Consider the following 22956-nt stretch of genomic DNA (forward strand, 5'->3'; position numbering starts at 1 on the left):
TATTCCTTAATGGATGGATTGGATTGGATTTTTTTTTAAGAGAGTTTAATGGATTGTAATGGATTAATGGATTGGTTTGATCCATCCATTAAGGATCCAATCCATATCCATCCAATCCATCCATTTTGCCACCCCTAAAACTCAGTACTGAAGCTCAAAACGTCAATAACTAGTAACAAAGCAAAAAGTCGCGATGAAGAGTGAGGAATCTTGCGCGATTGGAATTACTCTGATGGTTACGGTGTTGTTGCGTGAATCGAATGTTGTGAGTCGTGAAACTTCGTTGTTCTTCAATTTGATTCGCTGCAGATAGATGATGCCGAGATGCTGTAATACTCGATGCAATTGCTGTTCCAGTGGGGTTGCTGAAATTGTTGAGCGGTGAGATGATTCGGTTGCTCCGTCCGGCTGGCTCGAGTTCGCGTCGGTGATTCGCAAGCTACTGTAATTTTCTGTTTGGAGCTGTTCGTATGGCGTGATGATGAGTTGTTGTGCGTCGAAGCACGTTGCCCCGTTGTTGTTGTCGAAGATCGCTGTGCTCGTGAGGTTCACGGTTCCAAATTACATGTCGTGCAATTTCGATGCTGAAGAATCAATTCAGTTATTGAGTTATTTCTAAATGCGAGTCGGTGATATTGTGTTTTGGGCTGCTGCGGTTTGATGCAATCCTCCTCCATCTGCAATAAAAACCAATCTACCTGAATTGAAGAATTAGAGTCTGATGTTTAATTATTGAAACAAAGTTTGAAATAAATCAGTGATGACATATGAATGGTGCAATTAACCATAAGAATAATAGTTTGAAGGATTCGTGAAATTAGTGTTAAAATGATGTGGTGAAAATTTAGTTTTGAAAGAAGTCTAATTCATGAGAAGATTGGTGCCTGATTGTATTTGATTTGTGGTAAAAAAAAAGGTGATTGTATTTGTTTCTTGGTGAATGTTTACGAATATGTGCAAATTGGTGTACGATAGATTTGCAGAAAAAAGTGGAAAAGCGATGCACATTATTGACTGTTAAAAGGTTTTTTGTTTAGAAGTTAGTGTTAAAGTTAGTATATGAGAATGAGTTAGTGTGAAAATATATTTCGCGTATGAAAATGGTTTGTAAATGTGTACTATACGTGAATGGATGTTAGAAAAATCGGTAGTAAGAAAACACCAGCAGAGAATCATCATTTGGTAAAAACAAGTTGGAAATTAAAACGCGAAAAGATAACAGATTGAAAATAAGATTCGGGGCCTCATATGAAAATCCTCGGCCAAGAAAATTGTGAAAAAAACATTTAAAAGAAAGAGAGGCCTCAGGTCAGGTGTCATTATTGGCCAAAACAAGGTTAAAAAATCGTAGAAAGCGTTTGTGTAAAAAGCTTAAAAAAGTGTGAATGAAAAAGCTTAAAAAAGTGTGAATGAAATTTGAGAGAACTTGACGCAATTGTGTCCAGGTGCAAAAAAATCAAAAAAAGTTAAATAAAAATATAGAAATGCACCAATTGGGATTCGAACCCATGACCTTCTATTTGCAAACCTTCATTCTTACCAATTGTGCTATGTTATTTATTTGAAATAAAAAGCCAATTGAAAGTATATGAAGCATAGGCAAACATTTTTCTATTTATTAACCTATAATATTTTAAGAGTAAACTATTATATTTTAAAATAGACTTTAAATTGAATATTTATAAAATTCAGGATGTCAATGTAAATGAACCCAAGATTTTTATAAAACCCAATTTTTGAAATTGTTTTGAATTTTTGAAAAGTATGGGCAAATTTTGAGGTACAACAATGTGTATTTTCCTTATGATGAGATAATAATGTCTTGTGATGAATTAAAAATAAATATGTTTTTATTAAGGAGTTTGTTGTTATCATGATTGGTGTACTATGATGTTTGTTGTTATTATGATGAATATGATGAATTGATGATGTTATGATAATGTGTGTAATATGAAGCCTAGATGAGGTATGAATAACATGATGAATTTATGTTGTTATGATGATGAAGTGATGACCTATATTGGTGTTTGATGAAGGCTTATGCCTTTTGGTTGCATAATTGTTGTCGTTGTGTTGCATTTTATGATGTTGCATAATTGTTGTCGTTGTGTTGCATTTTATGATGTTGCATTTGTCGAGTCATATATATTGCATGAGCGATGGCCTAGATTGGCAAACTACGATGGGTTGGATTGGAAAATTTTGATGGCCTGGTTTTGCAAACTAAGATGACCTCAATCCTGTTGTATGGATTGAGTGCAAATTGCAATGAAGGTGTATGCCTTGTTGATGCCTCTATTTATTGGAAATTATGCGATGAGGGTGTATGCCCTATTGGTACCACATGCATTTGTAGAGTTTTTGGTCTCATGACATTTTTCATGATGATGAATGATGATGAGATATTTGGTGATAAATTTTTTTGTAACTAATGATGCGATGATGATCTGCTTGTTGTTGAATACTTGTATACTAATTGTTGATAGACGATATTGAAGTGTTGTGAAGTGGTGAATTGTGTATGACCTTATTCTCATATACTTGTTATCATACAGTTCTTTATATTGTTATGATATCTCACTCCTTCTGTTTGAATGTCCCCTCCACGTGGGTAACATGGAGGTAAAGAGGATTAGTGCGCTTTTAGAGTAGCTTTGAAGATGTTGATCTTCCTATTGCTTATGTCGAGTTGGGTTGTGCTCTAGTACGTAACACCGGGGGGTGAACACTTAGTTACTCTTGTTGTCTTTAATGATTGTTTGGAGTCTTATGAACAACGTATTATTTTAATAAAGATTGTTTATGCTAGATGCAGATTATTTTGATAACATTATGTGAATCTTTTCCGCTTCGTACTAAAATAGGAAGTTGAGAATTATGAAGTTTTGTTTTGGTTCATATGCATAATGTGTTATGTATCTATTTGAATAATAGAGCAAGTTTAATTTGTTTTGAGAAGTATGACATCCTAATTGCATGTTTATTATTTGAACAAATTACTCTAATTTTATATTAATAAACGTTAGGGGAATTAGGATGTTACAATTGGTATCAAAGCAGGTCGGTCCGTCCGGCCAAGTTGTGAAGTCAGTAGTGTGGTTTAATAGTAGAATACTATTGACGTTTGATTCCTTCGTACGCAACATGTGTGTGAAACACTGTCAGTGCTTTCTTGTTTTTCTAATCACTTGTTTGTCGGAGGGAGATTGAAACAAGTGGAGGAGAGGTTGTTGCTTTCCAGAGATGTTTTGGTTGTAACGTGTGAACACTTGGTTCATAGTGCTAAGGATGGAAAAACTGCAAATGTTAGTGAGACTATGTTGTTTCCCAATGATGAAGAGAATGCAGATTTGAGATCCGGGTATAACGGACAGGTCGAAATGTCCTTGAGGGGGGATGATCAGATACTTGTGTTGTTCGTATCTCTAGGAGTAGGAGGCGATGCCATGGCTAATGATGTGCCTGTTGTGTGCGAGTCCTGATGTTTCCCGGGGATAATTGTGACTCATCGTTAGAGCAAGATGTTGGATTAACTTGATGTTATGCTTGAAGGTGAACGATTTGGAGTAAACCAAGTGCTTTCAAATTATGTTGTTAAGTCCCTGCAGATTATTTTGTCTGATGATGTTGTAGATACAAGATTCCGGTCGGTTGGATGAGCCGGGATGTCTCTGAAGGAGAACAATCAAGTATTATTGATGGTTTCTTTTAGAGAGTAAAGAATGATGTGGCGGCGAGTGATATAAAAGTGATGTGTAATTATCTGATGACTTCCTGAAGTTATCTGCTAAGCAAGTAGAGTGACTCTTTGGAGATGATGCTCAGATGGGTCCATGTATGTGTTAACGCTCATATGAGGTTTTATGTGGATTGTCGATAGTTGATTAAGGTAATGATTGAGATTGAGTATCCACTTCAGAGGATTGACAATTTGATGGACCAACTGGTAGGCGAGTATGTCTTCAGTATAGTCGAATTGAGGTTGGATTACTTTCAGATTCGGGTGAAGGAAGAGGATGGTTAGAGACAACTTTTAAAACTCGGTGTAGGAATTATAAATACTTGGGTCAGTTTGTTGTCGTGTTTCTTGAGAATATTATTATTTGATCTAATTCAGAATATAGACGTGTTGGACGTTGCGATTTGATTTTCAGTGTCGAAAGGGAGGAAACCTTATGCTAAGTTGTCAAGTGTAAGTTATGAGTTAAAGATGTAAGTTTTCTAGAGCGTGCTATTTCTGGTGATAGTATGTCTGAATCCGTCCAAAGTAGATGCAGTTCAACATTGGAAGGCTCAGAAGTCGGTTACGAAGATTAGAAGCTATTGTACTTAACTAGTTATTGTCGCAGTTTATTTTAGACGAGGTGAAGTGCGATATGTTTTTACTGAATGAGTTGAGGGGATAATATGGTTGGTATAAGTAAGGGTGTGAAGGTATTGAAGGAAGCGCATGGGAATGCAGCTTATGCCTGTAAATAATGATTAGAGAAATGATAACATTTGAGGAAAGGAGAGGGAATGGTATTATTGAGACTTCAATTGGAATGAAATGAATTGTAATGAATTTGGTATGTTATCATTTCTTGAGTTGGAGGATACTTAAGTTTTGTGTGATACTAAGTGAGCGTGAAGTAGACTACATAATGTGTTTGGATGATGGTGTCTCGTCGACAAGATCAAATGAGAAGGAAATTAAGGAAGCATTTGTAACCTAAATTGTTGAGCATGAGTTATAAAGAGTTGACTCACATATTTAAAAGTCGTGTAATAAGATATATTCAATCAACAATTTATAATTATCTTTATAAATGCTCTTTCATTCTTAAAATTTGTCTCAGATCTTGACCAGTCTCCGAAATCTGCCTAAGGATAGGCAAACAAGCTCTTTGTCTAGTCTTCCAAAATTTAATTTCTTTTCATTTTTTTTAGATTCAATAACATTGATTAAAATAATACTATCATTTAATTAATATTATTAGGTTATTATTTTATTCGTTTTCAATAAAAATGATAAAAAAATAAGTTTAAATATATTTGTGAGTATTTTTATCAGAAAACTATGTGATAATGAAGTTTTTCTCATATATTTATATGGCTAAAATTTCACCCCTGTTTTAAAAATTAGAGTTATTATTTTGTTAAAGGGGTGAATTCAAAAGATTTGTTAGTGACACTTAGATAGTGAGAGGTTTAACACATTGTCAACTCTCCTTAATGGTGATGTCATTTTGAGTGTATCACTCTCCATATGCAGTTTAGAAGAATCCTTGTGCTTTTGAAAAAGAAATATTTAGTTGTATGAATATTGAATGAAATTAAGAAACTGTGTAAAAACAATATATTTATTGATGTAATAGAGAATATTTCCAAGATGTTTAGGGCTATCAATTCTTTGAATTTAAATTTACAATTTTTGTCTATACTTTATGAGACAATTATAATTGCTTACAAGTGAAATGTCAAGAGTGAGTGCTATTAAACTACATTTATGGATATACAAGTTTTTTTTAACTTTTACCTAAATTTTTATTATCACTTACTGTAGCCAATTTTCTTATAATAAAGATACGAGAATAGATAATAGTTAAGCATATCAATACTGCATTAATCAATCCTGTCCCCAATCCTCCCGATCATCATCTCCAGTTCAGTAAATTTCTGGGAGGATCAGTATTGTTTTCACCATTGATCTTCTTAGTAAAATAGAAATGAAAATAATTTTTACAAAAAGTTATCTAAAATTTTTAATCTAAATAAAAATTCTAAAAATATTTAAAAAAACAAGTGAAAGTCTCTCTTGTTTTATAAGGTTGAAGTGCATGGAAAAAAAATTCCCAACCTTTGCGCCCAGGTTTTCCTAAACTCCATACTCACCATTTATTACAATGACAATTTTTTTCAAATCTCATAATCAATTTTATAAATTATTAGATCAAGTAGCATTTTTTATTTAAACATAAACTTTTTACCATATAAACCAAGAATTTCATCATAACTCCAAATTATTGAAAATCAATTTTTTAAATTATAATAAGATATTAATGGAGTAAAATTTTAAAAGCTCAATATTAATCTTAAAATAAGGGCCCATAGCCACACACATAAATTAGAGGAAACTTTTGTTATAAAATGGTGTACACCATATCCACAATGTTATGGTGATTTCAAATATGTTATCTAAATATTTTGATGAATAGAAATTAAATTTAAATATTAAAATTTATTTTTATAAATTTTTCATAACCAAAATTATTTCTTTGAAATTTTTCTATTAAGAGATAGATCACATTTTTTTTAAACTATAAATTTTGAATTTTGACCTCCCTAATACATAAGTGGTTCAAGCAAGTACAAAGTGACTCAAATAAGCCTCATTGGAGAAGATCAAATTTTTTATAACAAAATTTACAAGTATGTGAAAATGAGAAGAAATTGATCATATTTAATTTTTAAAATGTAGAAAAATTAGACCCCTAGATTAAAGAAACTTGAGGAGGAAGAAAAAATTTATTGAACTAAGATCAATATATAAAAAGTTTATGTGATCTTTTCTTAAGAGAATTTTTGTTTCATGCATGAATGGGATAAAGGGAATGGTATAGGAATTAGAAAAGGAAAATCGGAAGAGAATGAGTTGGCTCTCATGCAAAATTTATCACTTATCAACTCTACCCGTGGACTTAACCTTAAACTCATCACACATGACCTTAACCTTTCTACATTTCTTATACATGACCTTAACTTAACCTCCACTAAACTAATCATGCATTATCCCAATCTTGCCTAATTAATACACTATTAGCACAATTAAAAAAAATTATCTTAACCCTAACTTGTACTCCAAAAAATTTAATCATTTGACTTATCTCACTCATTAATGAATTCTACGATAATATTTTTTCTTCAATACAAAGACTAATTATTGTTTAATAAAATTCTACCAAACAACTTAAAAATATATGCATGCAAATTCTAAAAAGAGATTTTATCAATAAATAGAGAGTTTATACAAACATAATTTAATTATATAGAGTTTATTAATTATCCTCCAAAATATTGGGATTGGTTGAAAAGATTCTACTCGGATTTGTCGAAAAGATTCTTCTGAAAATTTATTTTAACTGGAAATACAATATTACAAAGATCCTTTGAGCAATAAATTGTGATAGACTCAAGCATATAAAAGGTGGATTGAAAAATCCTCATGTTTATATCATTACATACTGAGATCGCCTATCCTTCTTGCACATTCAATATTATCATCCAATATCATCTTAAGATCATACTTGTAAACAAACCCTTCATCAATTAGCTTTGTTGATGCCCATTTGATTTCTCTGTTTGGCCCTTCCAAATACCTAAAACCAAATGTCAAATATTTTCACATTTTACATACTTATAATTCAATACTCCACTTTTCAATTTTCATCAATAATATAAACTTACTTCTCCTTCAAATTGAATTCTGGATAGTTTTGAAGATAATAATTTGCTATCTCTACTAACGATGCATATGAGTTTGCAAGCAAGAATCTTCCATTGATAGATGGATCCTCAGCACAAAAGATATGAGCTTCACAAACATCATCTACATGGACTAATGGAATTTTTCCACATATATCTTCTAAGAATTTCAAAGACTGATGCATGTCTTCATTTTCTTTAAGCTGAGCAATAAGAATTGCAACACTTGCTGGTATGTAACTTAGAAGAGAATCTCCTCCCACTAGGCCAACGGTTAGGCTAACCACCTCAATTCCACCACTTCCATTTGCCTCTTTGCCATAACTAATTAACAATTCTTTCTCAGCTAATGTCTTGGAATCAGCATATTCCTAACAAAATAATTACCTATGATTTGTTATATACTCTCGTTTTTGGAATTGTGATGGAGAGGTGTATAATTATTAATTACTACCTTATGGAGAGCAGTGAGAGGAAGATGTAGAGGTGTCCAACAAGTTTCATCAATGAAGTCTTTGTAGCCACTTCCATCATCCTTCAATGGTGAAGAAGCAACAACTGTGCCAGTGTATATCAGTTTTCTTACAGTTCCTGATTTAATACAATTCGTAGCTATACTTTTTACACCTGCTATTACAGCTTCTTCAATGTTCTTAAACTGCCACAAACATTTACATATGGGTGAGTATTATGATAGATATAAAAAGTACATGATTATTATTTTTCAATAATTAATAAAAAATATAAAAAATAACTTAACTATTAAATCAGATATGATTACAAATTGTAAAACTTAATCATAGTAAGTTGGTGCATATTCAAAATAAAATCATCATAGTAATAATAAACATTTTCAATATGTTGAACTTGGCATGGGAGCGCAAGGTGCACTTTGGGTCTGTGAGAGGTGTTTCTCGATTTCTGAGAAAATATAAATGTATTTTTCTATCACTTTTGTTGTGTGGGAGTATTTTCTAAAGATAAACTTAGAGAGACAAATACAAAGTTCTTAGAATTTATTGCTATAAGAATTATAAAATCTTTGAGTACTACAATATATATATATATATATATATATATATATATATATATATATATATATATATATATATATATATATATATATATATATATATATATATATATATATATATATATATATATATATATATATAACGAACTTTCGCTTAGGTGACTTTCTTTATTCTTAAATTTCAAGACACATTTCACCTCGATTAAAGATAAAAATTATGGTGAAATATGGCATGTTCCTTTTTTATTTTTTAAAATTAAAATTAAATAACTTTTAACCACTGTCAGGTTTTCCACACGTGGAGAAATGTCCCTCAGGGACACGCTTCGAGTTTCAGCACATACAATTTATTTCTTCATTCATTTTAAGCCACTTTTGTGTCGTAATATCTTCTCAAATTTTTAATATCTTGAAAATTAATGTCAAGGTTCAAGAATACCATTAACTTGATAAAATAAAATTTTACATTAATCTTCAAATTAAAATTTTTAATATACTGTTTTTGCATCTTTGAAGCCTAAACCTTCAAAGTTGGTGATACATCAACAACAAAACAACAAGAAAGGGTGTTTTCAATATATTATTGTTGTTGTTGAGATCCTAAACCCTAAAGTTTAAATGTTGTTGTTGTTCATATTGAGATTGAATGTTATATTTTGTTATTTTTTTAGATAAGTAAAAGGTTTATTGTTGATGTTGTTATTGTTTTGTTTTGTTGAGATTGTGATTTTTGTTGTTGTTGTTGTTATTTAGGTATTGTGACTTATTAAAGTTTTGAATCTTTTATGTTGTTGTGATTGAGAGTGAGATTGTTTTTTGTGTTTTTGTCTTGTTGAGAATGTTATGTGTTGTTGTCACTTAGCAATGTTTTGTTTTTATAATGTGACTTAGAAAAAATTTCATTCAAGATGCATGATTTTCCATGGATTTTTTTATTTTAATTTCAGAACTTATTATGGATCATAGTTGGATGAAAGTTAATAGATTAAGTTTCTTGTATGAGAAAGAAGTTGTTGATTTGTTGTATCCAGATTTTAGCCATGAGCCAAGAAACCTTAGGATTGGACTTGATACTGATGGAATGAACTCCTTTGATAATATGAGTACTAACCATACTTAATGGCCTATTCTTCTCATGATTTATAACATATCTTCATGGTTGTGCTTGAAGCGCAAATATATGTTGTTGTCTATGATGATTTTAGGGCCATGACAACAAGAAAATGATATGTTTATCTAAGTCCATTGATTGAAGATTTAATTATTTTTGGGATGAAGACTTGATGATGCGTATTGGAGTGAGAAGTTTAAGATGTGTGCCATGTTATTTTGCACAATCAACGACTTTCTTGCATATGGAAATTTGTCTGGATACAACGTCAAGGGATATAAAGTGTGTCATATATGTGAATCTAATACATGCTCCCACCAACTTCAATATGGAAAAGACTATATCTATCTTGGGCCTCGAAAATTTCTAAACCCCAATCATCCATATCATAGATTGCAGAAGGCTTTAATTAGAGAGCATGAGTTTGATATCACTCTTAAGCCCTTATTTGGGGAGGCAATTTATAAACAAAAACAATTTATTAATGTTATAAATTGTATTGATCTCCATATTGGTCTAGTCTCAATATAAGATATTGTCTTGATCTGACACATGTAGAGAAAAATATGTGTGATGGTTTGATTGGAACACTTCTAAACATTAAAGGCAAGACAAAAGATGGCAAGAATTCCCGTCTGGATATGATGATGATTGGTATATGACAAGAGTTGGCCCAAAAGAATAAGGAAAAAGAACACATTTCCCCCTAATATATCAAACTCTATCTAGAAACTATTGTGTTTTGTTCAAACTATTTTTCACAAGAAAACTCTATAGCAATTTCAAAGTTTCGTCATGATGGAAGATTTGAAGGTAGAGCTACACAAGGTTTAAATGTTAAGTTAGTGGCTCGGTATGTAGTTCTTCAAGCATATTTTATATATTGAATAATTTTGATGATCAACCTTACATATCCATTCACAAAAGATTTATCAAGGAAACATTCTTGCGGATGAGTTACAAGTGGTTGTTCAAAGAGCACAACAAGAGTTTCATAAATTGGCTGAATGAAAGGATTTCTAATGATGAGAGTTCATCCAAGACAATTAAATGGATGTCATACATGTCTACATGTAAAGTAATAACTTGGACTACATACAACATTAATAATTTTTCCTTTTATACAAATTTCAAGGATGGTGGTAGTATAATGCAAAATAGTGGAATTATGGTTAAGTCTGAATCCATGTATTTCTCAAGTTCTAATGATAAGAATCTTATAATGGCATGTAGACTGTACTTTCGAGTCATTGAGGAAATTTAGAAGACTGTTTATGTGATATTCACAGTGCCTTTATTTAAGTTCAAGCGGATTGAAAGTAACACCACTATACAAACTAATAAGTTGGGATTCGCATAGGCAGGGTCGGCCTTGTGGGTGTGCAGTCAAGCCTACCGCACATGCCTCAAATATTTTAGATTCTCAAAATTATATATGGACTTAAGTAAAAATATAATTATGTTTAAATTAAATATATTATACTCTAGAATAATTACAAAATTGACAAATGTCCTAGTGGACATGCTTGAGTTTTCAGGAAAGAATGTAAGATTCTTGTCTTAGGTTCAAAAAATATAAATAAATAATATATATATATATATATATATATATATATATATATATATATATATATATATATATATATATATATTAGCAATTTAATTGCTTTAATTTAACGACAAAGGTGACCCTATAAAGGCTTCTTGGCATGATCTCATTTTAAAATCACAAATTAACCTACATAATAATTTAGGGTTTTTATAATTTATTTTAAAATCACAAAGTGTAGTTTATTTTAATTCTTTAATATTATTTTAAGTATTTTATTATTCTATTATAGTTTTTATTTTTTAAAATATCACTTAAATTTATTATTTTAAATTGATTTTATAAAAAAAATTATTTTTTAGATTTATCGTTTTAAAATTTTTATATGGTTTTGATTAAATTAAAATCTTTAAATAATAAATATTTAAGTAATTAGATGTAAAATTTATTCTTTTAACTTACGAAAAATAATTGAAAATAACTTTTAATATTTTTTTAAAAATTCTCATAAAATGATTTTTTTTTAAATACAATTTTTTTAAAATCTATAACAAACAAAGTCTTAATCAAACTCCATATATGATTTTTGTGTATTTTAATAGAGGTTAGGACAACAAATATTTGTCCATCTTTCTTCCATACACTTTTAATTTTAGTATAACTTTTTATTTTAATAAAAACTTTGAGTAATGACCTTTTAACAAATGTTATTATTAAATATTTTAACATATTTCATATGATCAACTTGATGCTTATGTTTTTTTATGATAAAATATAATGTAGTGTTCTATTTGGCTTAATCTATTATTTTTTTATTGAAGAAATGCCTGTATGGGTTTAAGCAAAAATCTCAAGAAAGTGGTATCGCCGGTTAGATGAAATTTTTCTTAAACATGGTTTTTTGAGAATTGGTTATGATACTTGTGCATACATATTGATGAGGAATAAGGGAATCATTATCTATCTTATTCTGCATGTTGATGATATCTTGATGGCAGCTCTGGCAAGGAAGATATCAGCAAGCTCGAGGATAATTTTAGATGAAACATATTGGTGAAGTTAAGAGAATCATAGAGATGGATACCACAAGAAACTACAAAGGGAGTGAATTATTATTGTCTCAATATAGTTACTTGAAGAATGTGGTAGAGCGGTTTAGAATGTAAGATTCTTGTGAGATATTGGATCGAACTCTAGTATTGTCGAAGGGTAGCTTCTTGGTTCGACAGTTCGACAGAGTTAAGCATGAAGTCGAAGGATTGTTCACATGCTGGTGTCGAAGTGTGCATGCTGTAGTCAAAGATGGGTCTAGCATGCAGATGTCGAAGATGCTAGGGTTGTTAGCATGTTAAATTAGGTTTTAGTGTTTAAACCCTAATTTGTTAAGTTAGCTTGTTTATTAAGTTGACTTGTGTAATGGGCCTTGTGGAAAAAGCCCATTAGTTAGTGTGTTAGGTTTTATTATAAATAGCATACTAGTCTCTCATCATTGCTAAGCTGCAAAAATCCTAATTTAGGGTGAGAGAGGTTATTTGTTATTCTTGTAAACTTGTAATCTTGTTTTAAGAGAAAGTGAAAGAAAAGCAGTTATAACCAATTCTTGTGTTCTTATTCTCCTCTCTAATTCCCTTTTATACTTTGTTCTTGGTATCGTTTTTCACAACAAATTGGTGCGGCGAGCGTGGAGAAGATGCCTTCAACAAAGTATGAGATTGAAAAGTTCACCGGAGTGAATGATTTCGGTCTGTGGCGCTTGAAGATGAAAGCCCTACTGGTTCAGCAGGGTTGTTTGGAAGCGTTGAAGGGAGAGGCAGCCATGAATGCTGCATTAACGGCAGCGGAGAAGACAACTATGATCGAGAAAGCACACAGCGCAATTCTGTTGAGCCTTGGTGATAAGGTTCTCCGGCAGGTATCAAAGGAGACGACGACATCAGGGTTATGGGTGAAACTTGAAAGTTTGTATATGACCAAATCGCTGGTAAATCGACTCTACCTGAAGCAAGCTTTGTATTCATTCAAGATGATTGAAGACAAAGTGTTGGCTGAGTAGTTGGATATGTTCAACAAGCTGATTCTTGATCTTGAAAATATTGATGTGAAGATCGATGATGAAGATCAAGCGCTGTTACTATTGTGTTCTTTGCCTCGATCACATGCTCACTTCAAAGAAACTCTCTTGTATGGAAGGGAGTCCCTGACGTTTGAAGAAGTTCAATCAGCCTTGTACTCTAAGGACTTGAATGAACGAAAGGAGCATAAATCTTCGACTGTTGGCGAAGGTTTGGCCGTTAAAGGAAAACTCTTACGAAAGAATGGTAAGTTCGACAAGAAGGGCAAAAACCAGTCGAAGTCTTACAATGGCGAAGCATCTGGCATTCGATGCTATCATTGTAAGAAGGAGGGTCACACAAGAAAGGTGTGCCCTGAACGCCTGAAAGATCATGGAGGTAAGGATAATGGCAACGCTGCCATTGTTCAAGATGATTTCGAATCATCTGATGTTCTTGTGGTTTCAAGCAGTGACTCTAAGAAGGAGTGGATTATGGATTCAGGTTGCACTTGGCACATGACTCCAAACAAAGACTTGTTCGAGGAATTATGTGATCAAGATGGTGGATCAGTATTGCTGGGAAACAACAAGGCTTGCAAGATTGCAGGTGTTGGATCTGTGAGATTCAAGCTCCATGATGAGTCAATAAGGTTGTTGACTGAAGTCAGGTATGTTCCTGATTTGAAGAGAAATCTGCTTTCTCTTGGTGAATTCGACAAGAAAGGATATGTTTTCCAAGGAGAGAAAAGTATCCTAAGAGTCATGAAGGGTTCGAAGGAAGTCTTGAGAGGCGTGAAGAAACAGGGCTTGTATACCCTTGAGGCTGAAGTTGTAAGTGGTTCGACAAATGTTGCATCCACGAAACCTTTGTCGAAAACAGAAATCTGGCACATGAGATTGGGCCATGTCAGTGAAAGGGGTCTGGTCGAATTAGGGAAACAAAATCTGCTTGGTGGAGACAAAGTCGAAAAGCTGAAGTTTTGTGAACCCTGTGTACTTGGAAAATCTTGCAGAGTGAAGTTCAACAAAGGCAAACAAAGAACACATGGATCCCTTGATTACATCCATGCTGATCTTTGGGGGCCTGCAAGGTGTCCATCACATTCAGGATCAAGGTATTTTCTATCCATAGTAGATGATTATTCCAGAAAATTATGGGTATTCATCCAGAAGACTAAGGATGAAACTTTTGAGAATTTCAAAAGTTGGAAGACTCTGGTTGAAAATCAGACTGGCAGAAAGGTCAAGAGGTTGAGAACCGACAATGGCCTTGAATTTTGCAATGAGGCATTCGACAGTTTTTGTGCTGCCTCTGGTATTGCAAGGCATAGAACTACTGCAGGTACTCCACAGCAAAATGGTTTGGCTGAAAGGTTTAATCGAACTATTTTGGAGAGAGTCAGATGCATGTTGACTAGTGCGGGGTTAACAAAGGTGTTCTGGGCTGAGGCTGTTTCGACAGCAACATATCTGATAAACAGATGTCCTTCGACAGCGTTAGATATGAAGACACCTGAAGAAGTTTGGTCGGGACATCCACCAGATCTCGACAAACTGAGAGTATTTGGCTGCGTAGCCTATGCTCACATTAGGCAAGACAAGGTCGAACCTAGAGCTCTGAAATGCATGTTCATGGGATACCCTGAAGGAGTCAAAGCTTATAGGCTATGGTGCCTAGAGCCAGGTCACAGGAGGTGTATCACCAGTCGAGATGTAGTTTTCAATGAAGTTGAAATGGCTTTTAAGAAAACTGATGATGTTGGTCGAAGTACAGAAACATCTGACGAAGAGCTGGAACAGGTAGAGATTCCTGTTGAGGTGGAGCATGTTGATGCTGAATTGCATATCCCAGATGAAGTCGAAGAAGAAGCAGAAGATGCTGAAGTTGAGGAAACTGACGATGACTACCTATTGTCGAGAGATAGGTCGAGAAGAGTCATCAAGCCACCTCAGAGACTTGGATATGCAGATCTTATAGCTTATGCCTTAATCTCTGCAAGTGAGGTTCTAGACGAAGAACCTAGAGACTATAAGGAAGTTATGAGGAGTCGAAATAAGACTGAATGGCTGAAGGCCATGGATGATGAGATGAAATCTCTTCATGATAATCATACTTGGGAACTGATCAAGAAACCTGTTGGGGCAAGGTTAGTCAGCTGTAAATGGATTTTCAAAGTTAAGGAAGGAATTGAAGGAGTGACGTCGAAAAGATACAAGGCAAGGTTAGTTGCAAGGGGTTTCACTCAGAAAGAAGGTGTCGACTTTAATGATGTGTTTTCTCCTGTTGTGAAGCATAGGTCCATTCGAATGTTGCTTGCCATGGTGGCACAGTTTGATCTTGAACTGGAACAGATGGATGTGAAGACTGCGTTCTTGTATGGTGATCTAGATGAAACGATCCTGATGAGGCAACCTGAAGGGTATGTCGAAAAGGGGAAGGAAGATTATGTGTGCAAGTTAAAGAGATCTTTGTATGGGCTGAAACAATCTCCTCGACAGTGGAATAGGAGATTCGACAAGTTCATGGCACGCATAAGTTTCATTAGAAGTCAGTTCGACCACTGCGTTTACTTCAGATTTCGACCTGGTAATTCATTTGTTATTTTGTTGCTTTATGTGGATGATATTCTCATAGCTAGCAACAGTGTTGAAGATGTGATGAGGGTGAAGGCTGAACTCAATAAGGAGTTCGATATGAAGGATCTGGGAGCTGCTTCCAGGATTCTTGGAATTGACATTCGAAGAGATAGAAAGAAGTCGAAGTTATGCCTATCTCAAGAGGCATATCTACGGAAGATTCTTGAAAAGTTTGGTATGTCGAATTCGAAGCCAGTTGTGACTCCAACAAACCCTCAATTCAAGCTGAGTATTGATCAGTGTCCCAGTACTGATGTCGAAAGAGCCTATATGAATAGCATCCCATATGCTAATATAGTCGGTTCTTTGATGTATGCTATGGTCTGTACTAGACCCGACATAGCATACGCAGTAAGTCTTGTAAGCAGGTACATGGCGAATCCTGGAAAGGCTCACTGGCAAGCATTGAAGTGGATTTTAAGGTACATAAATGGGTCTCTGAATAGAGTCCTAATTTATGGTGGAGCCTTGGGTGAAGATAGTAAAGCAGTAATCGAAGGATATGTCGACTCTGATTATGCAGGTTGTATGGATTCCAGGAAATCTATTTCTGGATATGTTTTCACTATGTTTGGCACAGCAATTAGTTGGAAAGCAACACTTCAGAAGGTTGTTGCTTTATCAACCACTGAAGCAGAATATATTGCTCTCACTGAAGCTGTGAAAGAAGCATTGTGGCTTGAAGGTTTTGCGAAAGAGCTGAAACTTCAAGGTCGAGGTATCACTGTTAAATGTGATAGTCAAAGTGCAATACACCTGTCGAAGAATTCAGCCTATCATGAGCGAACTAAGCACATTGATGTGAGGCTGCATTTCGTCAGAGGAGTAATCGAGCGTGGAGAAGTCCAAGTGCTGAAGGTTTCGACTGAAGACAATGTTGCTGATATGATCACCAAGACATTGCCGAGTTGCAAGTTTTTCCACTGTATGCAGTTGATAAATCTGCATGAAGAAAGCTAGTTTGTTCCCTTGACGTTGTAGAGTTAGGTCCAAGGTGGAGATTTGTGAGATATTGGATCGAACTCTAGTATTGTCGAAGGGTAGCTTCTTGGTTCGACAGTTCGACAGAGTTAAGCATGAAGTCGAAGGATTGTTCACATGCTGGTGTCGAAGTGTGCATGCTGTAGTCGAAGATGGGTCTAGCATGCAGATGTCGAAGATGCTAGGGTTGTTAGCATGTTAAATTAGGTTTTAGTGTTTAAACCCTAATTTGTTAAGTTAGCTTGTTTATTAAGTTGACTTGTGTAATGGGCCTTGTGGAAAAAGCCCATTAGTTAGTGTGTTAGGTTTTATTATAAATAGCATACTAGTCTCTCATCATTGCTAAGCTGCAAAAATCCTAATTTAGGGTGAGAGAGGTTATTTGTTATTCTTGTAAACTTGTAATCTTGTTTTAAGAGAAAGTGAAAGAAAAGCAGTTATAACCAATTCTTGTGTTCTTATTCTCCTCTCTAATTCCCTTTTATACTTTGTTCTTGGTATCGTTTTTCACAACAATTCTAAAATCGTTAACACTCCTTTGTATCATCACACTAAGTTTTTAACTATATGACTTCTTCAAACATAATAAGATAAGAAGATGATGGAGATTATTACCTATGAAAGCAGGATTGTAAGTATCATGTATGGTATGGTTTGTAGTAGACCAAACTTAGCATATGTAGTTAGCATAGTAAGTCAGTTTTTGGCAAATTAAGGTCATGTTCACCTGGAAGCTTTAAAGTGGATACTTTGATAATTGAATGGTTCATTGAAGGTTGACTTGAAGTACACAGAGATAACTCAAGATAAATATTTTTTAGAAATTTTTGTGGATGCGAACTATGTAGATAATGTGGACACTAGAAAATATCTTCTGAATTTTAAGTTTATGTTGCTTAGAATAACTATAAGTTAGAAAGAGAATCAACAATTAGTATTCATTTTATCTACTACTCAAGCAAAATATAATTTCCTTGTTGAAGAGGTCAAGGAGGTCATATTGTTAATAGGCATGATTGTGGAGTTATGGATCACTCCAAAATGTGTGAAGATAAATTGTGATGTTTAAAGGTTGATTCACTTGGCTAATTTTCAACTATATCATGAGAATAAAAAGCACATTGATATTCGTTTTTACTTCATATGAAACATGATCGAGTCAAAAAAGATTGTGGTTGAGAAGGTTATGGTTCTATGTGTTGTGAAAGTTAAAGTATTCTAAAGGTTTTGATGATGACAATTGAACAAGAAAAAGTTAAATCACAAGTATCATCAATCAAGAAGAAAGCTCAAAGAAAAGTATCCAAAATCCTCTATGGAGAGCTAAAAAGAGTCAAATTAATCATACAAAAGTATCTGAGTATGGGAATTCTAGCCTGATCAAGCACTTAGTGTTTTTATCATGTATTTGATCAGTTGAGTGAAATTTAAGCAGGAGTAAGTCTTGAAGTAATAAGGCAATGCGCGCACGCACTAAAACTAGTTTAAACTTTTCATATTTTTCTCATTTTTTCTAAAAACCAATTATGGAAAGCGCTTAATCAATTACGAAGAATTTTGATCAATTATGAAAGCTAAACTCATTGTCTAATTGATTAGAACCTTCATCTTATTGATTACGGAGCAAGTTCAACTCTTAGTTGGTTAGGAAGCCCTTTAATAGATTAAGGTACGTAACATATTAGGATTTCCTTTTCTGGTTTATTCTAATCAACTAGCTTATCGTTTCTAATTGAATAGACAATGTTCAAGCTCATAGATTATTACCTTTTAAGCTAAATTTTTTACTATATAAAGTAGTGTTTTCCTCACTTTCATATTATAAATTTTGTGATGTATCTACTCTCTTCTATCTCACTCATTCTCATTCTGTTATCACTTTTATTAACTAAAAATTTCCTTAGTGCTCTGAGAGAGAGAGAGAGAGAGAGAGAAGCCTAATCTGAGAGTTATGTTTTATCTGTTATTGTACTAAATTTTCCTAATCAAAAGCTTAGGCCTCTTGTTCTATTGTAATAGACTTGAGGTTGTAAGTTAAACTTGTGAAAAGTTTGGCGTAAGATTGTTAGGATGAACCTGTGTAAAAGTGCAAGTTATTGGTAGTGAAAATCTCAAAAGAAAACTCTTGGGGATCGGAGAAATTTGTGTGGTTTAAGGTTGAACAAGGATAATTTGCTAGCGAGATTTCTCTAAATATTGTCTCTTTATTTTCTATCTTTATTGTTCTGCTACTTAATATCTTCTTCTACTCTTTTTTAAATCAATCTTTTTCAAAAACGTTTTTGAATATCAAACATTACAACCCTCCTCTCGTGTTCTGCTCTTGTGTTTGGAGTTACATGTTCAACGAATGTGGCTTTGGAAGAGAATCTCGCGGACATGTTTACAACATTTTCCCATATCAATGTTCAAGCATTGTTGACGTTGATCATATTATTGAAGAGTGATTCAAGCTTTGGAGAGAGAGAGAGAGAGAGAGAGAGAGAGAGAGAGAGAGAGAGAGAGAGAGAGAGAGAGAGAGAGAGAGAGAGAGAGAGAGAGAGAGAGAGAAGTGGTTGGTAGGTAAAATAACATCATCATCATCAATTTTGAGACAAGGTAGATAATTGTGGAAGTATGCCTCAAAATCTCAAATATTAAATAAGATATCATATTTCAGCATTGCCTTAAGCATGGAGGTGCGCAAGATGTGCATTTGTTGTATTTCGATATTGGCTGGCACCAGTGGCGGATCCAGAAATTTGATTTGGTGGGGGCTAATAAAATGTGTGTATTTTGATTAAAGAAATTTTTGATGAATTTTTGTAACATAATATAATGAAAAAATTCTACAGAAATGTATATAAACTACAATTATTGTTGATGAATTTTTATATTTAAAAAACATTTAATCATGTTTTCATAATGGATAAATATATTATTAGATATATTACATATCAATATTTTAGAAGAATCGTTGATCACATTTACCTTTTAAAATTAATTATCAAATAGTAAATCTATGATATCAATTTTATTCAATTTAATAATGAAAATCTCACAAGCAAAATAAAACATCTAAATAGCCATTTTCTTGATGATTAAAAAAATAATTTGTCTTGATTTTGATCTAAACACAATATTACAGAAAATCAATATAGAAACTTTTATAATTTCTTTTAATGATGGTTGATTGTATTTGCCAATAAAACTAAGAGATTAATATGTATGTATTTTCAGCGTAAACTATTTTATACTTATATTCAATCAATTTTTTTTTTAATGCTCATTTTAAAGCTATATAATAATTTAACTTAATGGATGTTTAAAAAAATTACAATGTCTATTTATAAATATTAATCTCTAAAACTAATTAAACATATAAAATGTTTTTTTAATAAACACCAAACTAAAAAAATCTTGAAACTAAATAGAAGGTTAAAATGATATTAGGTAAAAGAATTAATGTTGTTAAAGATTAGTCAAGATTTTAATAGAATGCATTAGTAGATATTGAAGTAGCTACAAAAATTAAAATAATAATAGGATTAATGAACTTTTTTCGTCCTTTTGAATATTTCAAATTTCGTTTTTAGTCCCTCCAAAATTTTCCTTCAAGAAATCGTCCCTTCAAATTTTTTCTTCCGAACTATTGGTCCCTAACGTCAAATTTCGTAGCTAATCGGTGGCTAAAGTCGTAGCTAATCTCTAGCAAATTTGACGTTAGGGACGAATAGTTTAGACGAAAGGGACGATTTCTTAAAGGAAAATTTTGGAGGGACTAAAAACGAAATCTGCAATATTTAGAGGGACCAAAAAGTTCATTAACCCATAATAATACGTAAAAGATAAACTTTAGTAAGTTGATAAGTGTAGTCACTCAAACTTGTTTATTTAATGGGGGCTGGTCAAGAAAAGAAGCGTGCTATAATATAAAATTTTCATTTTTTTTTTGGGGTTCAAGCCCCCAATGTAATACACATGTATCCTTTGGCTGGCACGCAAGGAACATGTGTCTAATGCACGTGAGGCACGAGATCTACTTAGATGGGTCGCTAGGTGTGCAAGATGCACTCTATGTCTACAAGGCACATTTTTTGATTTCGAGCCAATATAAATGTGTTTTTTTTTATCATTTTGCTTATTGGAGTATTTTGTATAAGATTGTGTTTTAAAACTAATTTTTAATTAAAAACAAGAGAATATAGAAGTCTAAGAATTCTTAGTTGTTTAGTTTGTAATTTTAATAAATATTTTAAATATAATGAATATTTTTTATTGGATTTTATAATACTTGATAAATTTAATGAATTTTATTAATTTTTTTCTATAAAAAAAATAATATAATAACTTTTAATAGTTATGTGTATTAAAATAAATTATTTTATTTTAGTTATCATGTTAAATAATATATAAGTTTTATGTAATATTTATTTTAATGTCAATTCATTTTTCATAATAAATATGAGAATATAAGTTGGTTATAGATCAAGTATTCATTTAGTATTTTTTTTTCTATAATTTAAAGAATTAAGAAAATGATATAAATTTATCTTGTTTATTTATAAATATTATTTATAGTGTCGAGTTTAAAGAAGTTTTTGCATCATAATTTTTTTTCATATTTATGGTTAGTTATTAGATCATATTAAATCATATTAGAACATTAAAATTTGAGTTTGCAAATATACTTTTTAATTAAAAAGTTTATAATTATTATTGAATGATGTAGTTTCGTGATATATTTCTCTTGTCTATATACTAGTTTTTAATGGGACAAAGTTTGAAGTTCATGCTACAAAAGAAAAGAAAAGAGTTTGAGAAATGAACCTGAGAATGAGTTTGGTGTTGAAAGGCAGTAGCAACATGAATGACAAACTCACATCCTTGGATTGCATGCCAAAACTCATCTGCTTTGTATATGTCAGCTTCAAATAACACAAGTCTAGTGTTTGCATGAGGAAGGCTTTTCAATAAACCTACCTTGGACTCATCCTCTACAATGAATCAATGAATTCACGGTTAATAATATTTTAGGTGAAAAAAAAAGAAAAAAAATGAGAGAGAATGAAGGAATGAGTACTCAAGTTTCTAAGAGTTGCATGGACAGTGTAACCCTTTTGTAGAAGCTTTTTGACTAAGAGAGAACCAATGTAACCAGCACCACCAGTCACACACACCTTGCATCTTCTTTCCATAAGCTTCTTCTTGATCAATCTTCTAAATCATAAACTCTTATAGATTCTTAGATAACATGATAGATCCGTATAGAAAATGGTTTCCAATCTACGTATACTTGTACTACTGACCACACAGTTAGATAAGGGTATCGATGTCCATAATAATTTGCATGTTTGTAAAAAACTATTAAAATATTATCACTCTCTTTTGTTTACACGTTTTACACACACACAAATATATATATATATATATATATATATATATATATATATATATATATATATATATATATATATATATATATATAGGGCCGACCCAAGTAATCTGGAGGCCCTGTTCGAATATAAAATATTAGACCTTATAAAAAAATATAAAATTAAAAAAAAACCACATATTTAATTAAATCATAAATAATATCAATAATAAATACCATTAATAAATTTTAATTTCTTAATTTATATTTTAATTTTTATTAAAAATTTATAATTTTTTTATTTAAATAAATTTTAACTTTAACATATAAATAAAAAAAAATTATTTTAGTATATATATATATATATATATATATATATATATATATATATATATATATATATATATATATATATATAAATATTTAAATGTCTAAAGACAGTTGCATTGATATTGAATGTAAAGTTTAAAAATTATTAAATAAACAAAGTGTATATAAAATCATAGAATAGTAACTAAAGTTAGAAAAAATCAAATTAAAGTTAATTAAAGTTAAATATTAAAACGTTGTCGGTTAAAGTTGCATTATGAAGTATAGTTGATATAAAATTAATTTGTTTAATAAAAGGACGAACCTAATTTATTCAACAAAAAATAATAATTCTAATTATTAACATTATTACTTTTAACTAAATTGGGAAGGAACAAATTTGTCAAGAAGTCACTATTAAATTAGTTGTTCATTATTAATATCGGTAGAATGGTACTGATTTCTA

General features: G+C 32.0%; 1 protein-coding gene across 1 annotated transcript; it reads right to left on the bottom strand.

Moving 5' to 3' along the window:
* Window positions 1-7086: 7086 nt before the first annotated feature.
* LOC131644970 (putative anthocyanidin reductase) lies at window positions 7087-22083 on the bottom strand. The gene is made up of 5 exons (XM_058915605.1): window positions 21891-22083; window positions 21638-21804; window positions 7919-8122; window positions 7447-7835; window positions 7087-7358 (listed from the first exon to the last, which is right to left on the bottom strand). Exons 1-5 carry the CDS (start codon window positions 22003-22005, stop codon window positions 7217-7219), a joined length of 1017 nt encoding a protein of 338 aa, XP_058771588.1. The 5' UTR covers window positions 22006-22083; the 3' UTR covers window positions 7087-7216.
* Between the last annotated feature and the right edge of the window lie 873 nt (window positions 22084-22956).

This window comes from Vicia villosa, linkage group LG1 (genome assembly GCF_029867415.1).
Source record: "Vicia villosa cultivar HV-30 ecotype Madison, WI linkage group LG1, Vvil1.0, whole genome shotgun sequence".
In the NCBI taxonomy this organism is placed as follows: domain Eukaryota; kingdom Viridiplantae; phylum Streptophyta; class Magnoliopsida; order Fabales; family Fabaceae; genus Vicia; species Vicia villosa.